At 42.1% G+C, this 9,682-nt stretch overlaps 1 protein-coding gene across 1 annotated transcript in view; it reads left to right on the top strand.

Annotated features, from left to right (window-relative positions):
- Positions 1–283: 283 nt before the first annotated feature.
- The window catches only part of abca3b (ATP-binding cassette, sub-family A (ABC1), member 3b), a 38,225-nt gene continuing 28,826 nt past the window's right edge, over positions 284–9,682 (top strand). The window contains exons 1-8 of the mRNA XM_080487787.1: positions 284–551; positions 1,479–1,568; positions 2,751–2,997; positions 5,669–5,796; positions 6,660–6,825; positions 7,272–7,531; positions 7,635–7,751; positions 7,851–7,971. Of these exons, the coding sequence (XP_080343913.1) occupies positions 1,515–1,568; positions 2,751–2,997; positions 5,669–5,796; positions 6,660–6,825; positions 7,272–7,531; positions 7,635–7,751; positions 7,851–7,971 (1,093 nt within the window). The 5' untranslated portion in view covers positions 284–551; positions 1,479–1,514. The remainder of the gene's footprint in view (positions 552–1,478; positions 1,569–2,750; positions 2,998–5,668; positions 5,797–6,659; positions 6,826–7,271; positions 7,532–7,634; positions 7,752–7,850; positions 7,972–9,682) is intronic.

Genomic DNA, 9,682 nt, shown 5'->3' with positions numbered 1-9,682 from the left:
CATATCTGTTTGTGCAATGTGGCTAAAAAGAGCAGGAATCGGCCTCGTGCTGAATTTGTAGAAAGTTTCTTCACATACTTGGTTGTCTAAATATCGAAGAGAGACTTTACTGACTTTATTTCCATTAATTTTGAGTTCTGCCAGCCCAAAGCACCAACAACCAGAACCTCTGCATACACACTCCATGCTGCCTGGAGCTGTATTGAAGCCCAGCTGTGTGGGATCACGTGACGCCCCCCCTGTTCACGTGACGTGTTTTGTTGACGTTTCTCGCTGCGTTTTTGTACGGAGCCTTCGCGAGCCCATGCAGTAGCTGCTGGTGCAATGTCACAGCCTCGCTAGCAGGAAGCAGACCGGAGGGATTCGACCCGGGGCCGGACGCATCACGTCCTCCTCTTCACCCATGCGACCGAGCACCGGCGGAGGAAGGAGCCCCGCAGCGATGCCTCTCGCGTCGGTTTAGAGCGAATAGGACTAGTTCTTCCCGTCGCCAGGAAGAAGAGGAAGACCACAGCTCGCCACGTCCATGTGCCAAAACCTTTACTTTTGAGGTAACTGGGAATGTTTATTAACGGAAACCTTATATGTCACTTCAGTGGGTACTTGTTGTTGGTATATGAGCGTTAGGTGAAACTGTGTGGGTGAGTCAGCACATAATATTTGGGTTATTTCCTCGCTTTGTCTCTCCTCTCCATTATTTGCATTCACTGGGACGCCTTGGGGATTGACGGGCAGGCGGATTGTCCAATCAGAGCGTCAGAATGGTCGCTTTGGACCAATCAGAGAGGAGGGGGGCGGTATCCAGTCGGAAATGGTTCACGTCCCTGAGCTAATTATGTGTTTTATTGATGGCAACATCATACTAATAGAGACACAGTTGCTCTTAATTTAAAACACACCTTGTTTTCCGTGAAGGACTGATTATTCCTGTGTGACCACTTGACTTGGGGATTTATTTTAAAGTTGGATTATAAAAATAAATATGTTTATTATGAGCCCAGTGAGTCAAACCATCATCCTGTTACAGTTGATCAGTGGTCACCTTATAAACATCGCCACCTTTATAGATCTGTAAACGTGATTATGCAGATAATCTAGTCGTTTTGTGGTAAGACAACATAGCTTCCAGACTGTTATCATGTTGCATTCCTTTGTGAACTCTACATTGTAATGTGTGTGGCTGTTACCAACCTGCTTTTTCACCTTAGTTTGTTTACAGTTGCTTGAACTACTTTTGAACTTTGTTGTCATCCCCCTCTCAGCAGCTGTTCAATGTTGTCCTATTGTGTACATTTCCTTAACACAACTAAACCCACTCAGTGTATTTATAATAGTTGATTGCTCAACTGCACTTCTGTTTTTTTCTCTTATTGGTAAACAAAAACTGAGAGTCCAGAGTCCTCCTTAGTTGTTTGATTGATTTGATCAAACTAATTTTTTTAATATCTTTTTTTGGATGTTGTCTTCCACCCATCTAGAGAGCTTAAAGGACCGTTCCCCTTTGAACGTTCAATATGGCTGTCATCCGACAATTTGGACTTCTGGTGTGGAAAAACTATCTTCAGCAGGTGAGTTGAAAGAAGCTGCATCTTCCAACCAGCCCGCTCTGTGTCCTTTTTAGGTACAGACATGCCTGTAGCTGGGTATTGTCAAAAAGTACTTGTGTTTCCTGAAGCACTGCTTGTGTGACAGTGTTGAAGGTATGGGCTTATGCATCATCATAAAACCAACAAACCATCTAACATTTTGTGGCCTCCAGCGACTAGAAATGTGTATGATCCCTCGTACTGTCTGCCTGTGCTGTGTTATTGTGTCACAGGCTCGAGCCAGGTCAACATGCTGGTAGCGCTCGCATGCTTTCTCCAGCCTTATATGGATATCTTTAGGTGAAGGTGCTGCTTTAGTTATTGTGTTTGCTTTAATTTCTTTTCATTCAATAGTTGTGACATAGGTCAAGAGGCTGAAAACACACAGTCACATTTTTTCTATTGTGTTCCAGGGAACACCATATCACCAGGTTCAGTCAGTTTTTAATCAATGATGGGAGATAATTTTTTACAAAACCCCAGTTTGATTTCCCCTGACACACACTGTATTGCCCCATTTCGGCTTGTTTGCTGCTGTAGCTTTCGTGTCCAATATTAAACACTAGTATCAGTTAATAGTTTCACAATACTGCAGTTATTGAGAAATACTGCTTTACAACAGAGTGCATGTCATCCGTTAACATTGTGGAGATTTTCTCACTTTGGCCCATAAGAGTGTTCAACAAAAAGTTCTGGTCCCAAATGTTGCATGCTTGACTTTTGCCAATATCTTGAACACTTGAGACAAAATTGACATATTTCAAATTTGGACATATCTGCGGTTTTGAAGTCACATGCTGTATTTCTGGATGTTTTCATACAGGCGAAAAACATCAGAATTTACTGGAAAACAGAACTGTTTCTTAATGAGACAGTAACGTGATAATCATGATGACAATACAAGAACAGTTCTGCTTTTACATCTTTGGCGGAGTGAAGATGGAGCGTCTTTTTCAATTTGTCAAAATAAGCTAAACCGTCTGCCACTTACGGTTATACAAATTCTAACAACTGTACACCAAGATTTACTGCTTTGTCTATAAATTGTAATTCTTGTGTACATTTCAACAGGCAATAAATAACCAGAGCAGAACATACCAACGAGGCTGACTTTGTGCTTTGATCCCAAATAATGGCTTGTGGCTTTTGGTTCCTGCTCTCCAGAAACGTCAGATCTTGGTGACTTTGGTGGAGATACTCCTTCCCCTGCTGTTCTCCGGCATCCTCATCGTGCTGCGTCAGAAGGTGCCTTTCACGGATCATCCAAATGCCACAATATTTGAGAGCTTTGCCGTCGACTCGCTACCCACATTGCGGTTCAGAAACCTTCAACTGGCCTACGTGCCTGGTAACTCCAGCGTGGTGCGGCAGCTGGCAGAAGACGTTCAAGGCAGCCTGCGACTCTCCTCGGGTAGGTAATGGTGAGAGAATATATGATCAGCGTGATTTAAAACAATGCGGGGTTGTTGAAATAGTACATTTCGTTCAAAGTGAGGGGTTTAATGTTTTGGATTGTGTCCGATTGGATTATCAATACAATCCTTATGCACTTCAATTTGAAACATCACTAGTCCACATGCCGAGGCGCGAAAAGCTAAATTCCTTGACCTTATTACAGCTGATCTGCAACATCAATGACAACGACAATAGAAAAAAACCTGTGAGGTTCTGTCCAGAAATTGAGAAATCAGTTGCTGTAAATATCATTGTTATGTTGCAACAAGGTTCAGCTGTGAGTACTACCATACTCCCACAAACACCACAGCCATGACGCTGTCTTGTAGTAGTCGATCAGGACTGACCGGGGAACTGGTTTCTCTAGAAACAATTCTCAGGAGGACAAACAGGCTGCGCCCTGCTCTCCTGCCAGACTGGAATCGGCTGGCGAAAGACAGCTCACACACTACGGCCTGTCCGTTTTCTCAGCACATCTCCACTCCATCTGGTCTCTTTCCACTTCACACTCGCACTCAAACACACACACACACACACCTTCTCCAGATCAACATGTCTGACTGACGAGTTAGTAGCGGGCTCTTTGTATAGCTGATGTTGTTTTAGCGGAGAATTATCGAGGGAGGCATGGAGCTGTTGTATGAGGCTGGTGGCAGCTAAAGGCACGAAGAAGCAGGTCGTCCTCTCAGCCGTCTTAGATCCCGGCTCAGCTTTTAATGAATTATTTAAATGGTTTGGGCATTGAGAGGGAAAGGTGGAAGGGAATGATCAACCTAGAGGAAACACTCACAAAAATCAGTCACTGTTAGTTGACTCGATAATTATACTCTTCTTTTAACCCGGGGCTTCTTGTTGTTTTAACATTTTTACCTTGTCCTTCTCCATCAGATGAACGCCATCATGTTGCATGTTTGCTATTTCAAGATTTGCTGTTATCCCAAAAAGTGAACAAGTCCCTTTTTATATATTTGATCTATACTCATTCTTTTGTTGCTCCCTCTATAAATATATTTCTTAACTTAACGAATTATCTTGTTTTATTGCAATATTGTAACAGTTTCTCCACTGTTTTTGGACTGTTATATTATTACTTGTTCTACCACTTTGTGTATCTTATTATTTCAACGGGTTACAGTATATCTGTTCAGCTGGTTAGTCAGTTACTTTCTGCTCAGCCATTTCTAAAGTTTTAAAGCTGCTTTTGAAGGATTACTCACATGCGTGTTCTATCATTGTGGAAAAAGTCCCATTTTATAGCTGGTTTAACACCCCCCCAAAAAATAGAACAACAACTGTAGAATTTTGGATCCTTAATCTATCTAACTACTCATAGTTTCATCATCATAATATGATAGTTTGACTTTTTTGTTTGCTAACTGGCTTTCAAAAAGACGTACAGAAAGGTGTTTCCAGTTACCAGCTTAACACAACCAGTTTATTAGTTAGGACATTGACATTTCAGCCCAGATTGTGTTTAAAAGTTCTTCTTTTCTTCCACACACTGAAGCGTGTGACCAATATCCTGTTTGTTACAATATCATTGTGACACTACTGCCTTAATTCTTTGCATTATAATATTGAACAAATGGTAAGATATTACGTCAAAGCAGGATTTTCAATGATTCAGAACATTATTTCTCATCCTTTATTTAGTTAATTGTTGATTGAATCTTTAAAAGATAACTAGAATTTTAAATAGTTTTTATTTTCGATCCAGAAATTATAATTTTTTTCATTATCTAATTCAACTGATTTTATTTTAGGGTGATTTATCACTATTGATCTGGGAAGAGAGATTTTTTTTTAGGCACATTAACGCATGTTGGGTAACCTCTGAGAAAATCTGTATTATCTTATTGTATAACGTAACTTTCTGTCCACACAGAGGAGGCATGCTTTAAATATATTAAGTTTGAGTTCTTTTTTTTTTTTTTTTAAATCTAAATAAGGGCGCAGCAATGAAATCTTTCGTGTTTTATCTATAAAATAAGAAATGCTGGTTGTGATTGAATCTGTTGCTCTCAGGAGAGTGTGGAGAGCCGGTTTAAACCTGCGTTGTTGGCAGCTTTGCGTCTTACAATCTCTGCCCTTTGTATCTCGAGGCGAGTATTTGTTTTGAGAGTTTGACCCAGATTTAACCCTGGAACTTGCAATGCTGCTTTCCGTTGCCAAAGAGCGACTCTTGTGTGTTTGTGATAAGTAGAACATTGAGAAATATGTTGAGGGGAAAAAAAAAAAAAAGGATTTCTTAAACAGTGGGGGGCGGGGGGAGAATCAAATCGTTTCTTTCAGCCTCATTTGTCTGGTATTGATGTTGAAGTTTGTTATGTTTTCTCCTCATGGGGATTCTCTCTTTGTTTTTAATAGATGATCTATCCTCCGTGTGGAAGAAAGCATCTGTGTTCTCAGTTACATTGGTTTGAACCGTACAATTGATTAAAAAAAAAAATAATAATTGGTCACAGAATTTGGTATGCTGAATGTGTCTCCACCAAACTTCTGGCCTGTCAGTAAGAACGATGACTACCAAGGTCGGACAACGAGACAGGCCTGGATGCAGGAATACGTGACATGAATACGACACTCCAGCTAATTCGATCATCTTTGTTGATGTGCTTATTCTCCAGTGCGCGGCTTTGAGACGGAGGAACAGTTTGAAAAATATGTGAGAAATGACCCAACTTCCAGAAAGGTGCTGGCTGCCGTGGTGTTCGAGCATCCCTTCACCCACGATGACGAACCGCTGCCACTCCAGGTAGCAACACACAGGGCTGTCGCATGTGTATACTTGTCAAGTGCTACCAGTAATACTGGTTTTTACACTTTCTTTTCCGCTTCCTTGTTGGTTTGTTTGCTCAGAGGAAAAACACTGAACACACGAGAAGAAAAGCTATACATGCTTGTGTGGCTGATAAAACCCGACACAACAGATGATGTCACCATTTCATTAAGTGGAATCCCTCTCATTAAAAGCTTTATCGAGTCTTTCAGACTTAAATGTGTGTAATCCATTTTTAGCAATCCTCGTGTTGTCAGTCATTATTGAAACACTTTAAAGTGTATTTGACATGTGAGAAAAGTGTTGTATAACACAATCTGATTGACTGATGAGAAGGCCGACAGTATCAGATCTCCCAGTGGTCAGTGCAGTACAAGGGAGAAATAGATACGCGTATATTTTAGTGTGAACTCAGCTCAACGTTATTTGTAAAGCACATTAAAACAACTACAGCTGAACCAAAGTGTTTTACATAAATAGACTTAAAACCTAAAAACAATAACATGGACAATAATAACTGAAATTGGGATCAGTGTCATTTATGTGGCATATCAAATGATAAAAATGGAATAAAACCAAATATGACACGTAACCTTTTACTCTCTTTTTTCCTCACTTGTGATTTTTAAATTGATCTCTCCTGCTTGCCTCCACTCTGTGGCTCAGTCACTCTCAGCTGGAAAACCTCGATCAGCTCGGTCTTTAGTGCAGACTAAAAGCGAATTACTCCACTTGTTGATGCCAAATCAATTCAGTGATCCATAGAGAGTGCAGTTTGCTCTTCTGCTCTCCGCGAGGTTCTGTTAAATCTATTCTTGCTTTGTGCTCTTGCTGCACAGGTGAGCTACCACCTGCGTTTCAGCTTCACTCCGCGAAACGCCCCGGCCAAGGAGAAGTCGGAGCTGAACCCAAACAGCGACCTGGACTGGCACACGCTCAGCCTCTTCCCCCTGTTTCAGCTGCCGGGTCCCCGAGAGCCCCAGTGCGGACCAGGGGGCACACCCGGTGAGCGCTTTTATTCAACGAGTGTTGACCTTTCTTTCCCATTTCCCATTGTTTTGAATGACAGATTTTAAGACGTAACCGTTTCTAAATAGTTTTATTTTTCTGCTGGGTCAAAAACCAATCAATCACAAGTTCTGTCTATTTCCTTGGCACCCGATATTTCTTCAGGATGGGTTTCCGTGACAACCAGATTTCTGCACATCTTTCCCACGTATCATTGAGTCCTTTTCAGTCGAATGCAGCGCACCCTCCCATGATTCATCGGCTATTTGTGGTGTTACAAACTGTGTGGCTGGTATTAAATGCAATTTGCCTAATTTACCATTGTGTCGTTGAAGTTGTTTGAATCACATGAAGTGAACATGACAGCCAAAGAAGAATTAGTGCGGACTTCTGGAGAGAGGTTTTAGGAGACACTGTGGTCATATCTTTAATTTCTTTGTAAGGTTATTACCGAGAGGGCTTTCTGGCTGTGCAGCATGCAGTGGACCGCGCCATCATGCGCTCGCACAACCCAAGCGCTGCCTCACACCTGCTGCGACAGATACGAGTGGTCCTGTCGCGGTTTCCATTCCCAGCTTTCATCTACGATGTCTTCATCCTGGCCATCCAGAACCAGCTGCCCTTGCTGCTGGTGCTGAGCTTCACCTACACGTCCCTCAACATCGTTCGGGCCGTCGTGCAGGAAAAGGAACGGAAGCTCAAGGTGTGTTTTGAGAGTCTGCGCATGTGTGTGTGTGTGTGTGTGTGTGTGAATGAGGGAAATGTCCGACTCATTCTTCACCTCTGTCCTTTCCCGTGCTTCTCAGGAGTACATGAGAATGATGGGTCTCAGCAACTGGCTACATTGGAGTGCTTGGTTCCTCATGTTCTTCCTCTTCCTCTCCATCTCAGTGTTTTTTGTTACTCTGCTCCTCTGTATTCAGGTGAGTCACTGTCACAGTGTCTTCCAAAATGTGTTATCTGAAGTTGAAAATGCACACGGGCCAGTCAAAGGGGACTCCTGACATATTGTGTTGTTCCAGGTGAGCCCTAATGGAGCAGTGCTGACCTACAGCGACCCCACGCTGGTCTTTGTCTTCCTGCTCGCTTTCACCGTGGCCACCATTAACTTCAGCTTCATGATCAGTGCCTTCTTCTCAAGAGGTGTGTGTGTTTCCGCTCATTTACTATTTCTCATTCAAACAAAGGTGTGTTGCTGGCTTCTGAGATAACGGTTAAGTTATTTCTGTTTACTCAAAGCGTTTTTTTTTTTTTATGGCTGCTCTTACAATTTTATGATCTGAAATTTCTTAACAGTGCCTCTGAAGTAGTAGGCAAGTTTAACAATTTTATTGGAAACTTCTTGGAACACATAGAAACTCTTAGGAACTTGCCCAGTAAAGAGTTAAGTATGGCACTATAAGCATTCTCCATCCACCCACCCTTCTCTGTCGCTTAATCCAATATAATGAGTCAATCCCAGCTGACGAGGGGCGAAACACAAGGTCCATCCTGGCCAGAACACCAATTCATTGCAGCTCAAACACAGGGAAACAGGAAGCCACACACATTTACACCTGTATGCAATGATCCTCAAATGCATGGTTTTAGTACCCCACACATGAAGAACACACAGACTGATGAATATTCGTTCAATGGTAACTAGATCTCCATCCCATATAATGTCTGTGTGCCAATTCTTAGGTGAAATCCTTGCGATTTCGTGATTTGAATTACTTTATGTCTTCAGATGTGTGAAATTGAAGCGTCTTGTCCGGCCTGGACAACTGCTACGATAAAGAAAACTATTTAAATCTCCCCTTGCTCAGGTTCCTCCTCTCCCTCGATCATTCAAAGCTTCCCATACAAACAAGCCTCTATCCCCGTCCAGCTTTTCACAACAAAGCTGCTCAGTTTACAAATTCTCCTCAGCCTCGGTTTTATTCAGCCGTTCCCAAGGAAATGGCACAGAAGCACTTATTTACTGATTCGCCGGCCATGTTGAAGTTTAAGCTTTTTTCCACTCCATTTATTAGAAACATTAACTTTATTATTAGATGAGACAATTAAACCCTCAGTCCACAGGGACTGGGTAGATGGAACAGATCCTAAAAGCCTCCATTTATTTGTTTACACAGCGAGCGATGTTGTCCTTTGTTCACATTAAAAAATATTGTATTTTCATGCTGTGAGCGCTTTTTGCATTGTCACCTGCCTCGACAGTATTCCTCAATTGCTTTGACACAATAGCATTGATTAACCAGTCTGTCTGTGGCGTCCGTCTCTCAGCCTGAGCAGAACAATGGTGAAATGTAGCGGCTCGGTTGAAGTCAATAAAATGGCGTGTTTGTTTTTTTGGAGCCACTTCATATATGAATAATTTCTAAACCACAACAACATCATGATATTTTGAACTCTTGCTTTGCTTAGAGGGATATTTGAATGAGAAATGATTTGTAGGAGTGAGTTGAAAGTAGGGGGCGTGAAAGGCTTTGACGAAAACTAGGCCGAGCCAACAGAAAGGATCTTTCACTGACCTTCTGACCATTTTTGAACAAACCGTCTTTTTTCCTCTGGCTTTCCTTGTGTGTGCAGCTGTGTGGATAATTCCTGCCTCCCACTGATGGACTGTTTAGGAATAGTTGATGGCGCTTGATCGCTGCATGTTCCAAGTAGATATAGTCCTACTGTTTTATGTTCAGAAATTTAATGAAAAATATACCTAGAAGTCATTCACAGGAGCCAACTTGTTTTCCCCCCTTCTTTCTCGTGCCCTCTCGTGGGTTCTTCTCAACAATACTCACAGATTTGCTCTGTCAGTCAGAGAGATTGGCTTTTGGAGTGGTTTCCACCCCATATTCATTTACTTGTGTGC

The sequence above is a fragment of the Lipophrys pholis genome (genome assembly GCF_963383615.2).
Source record: "Lipophrys pholis genome assembly, chromosome: 19".
NCBI lineage: Eukaryota > Metazoa > Chordata > Actinopteri > Blenniiformes > Blenniidae > Lipophrys > Lipophrys pholis.
Note: the sequence above shows the minus strand (reverse complement) of the source record. Positions and strands in the feature narration are given on the sequence as shown.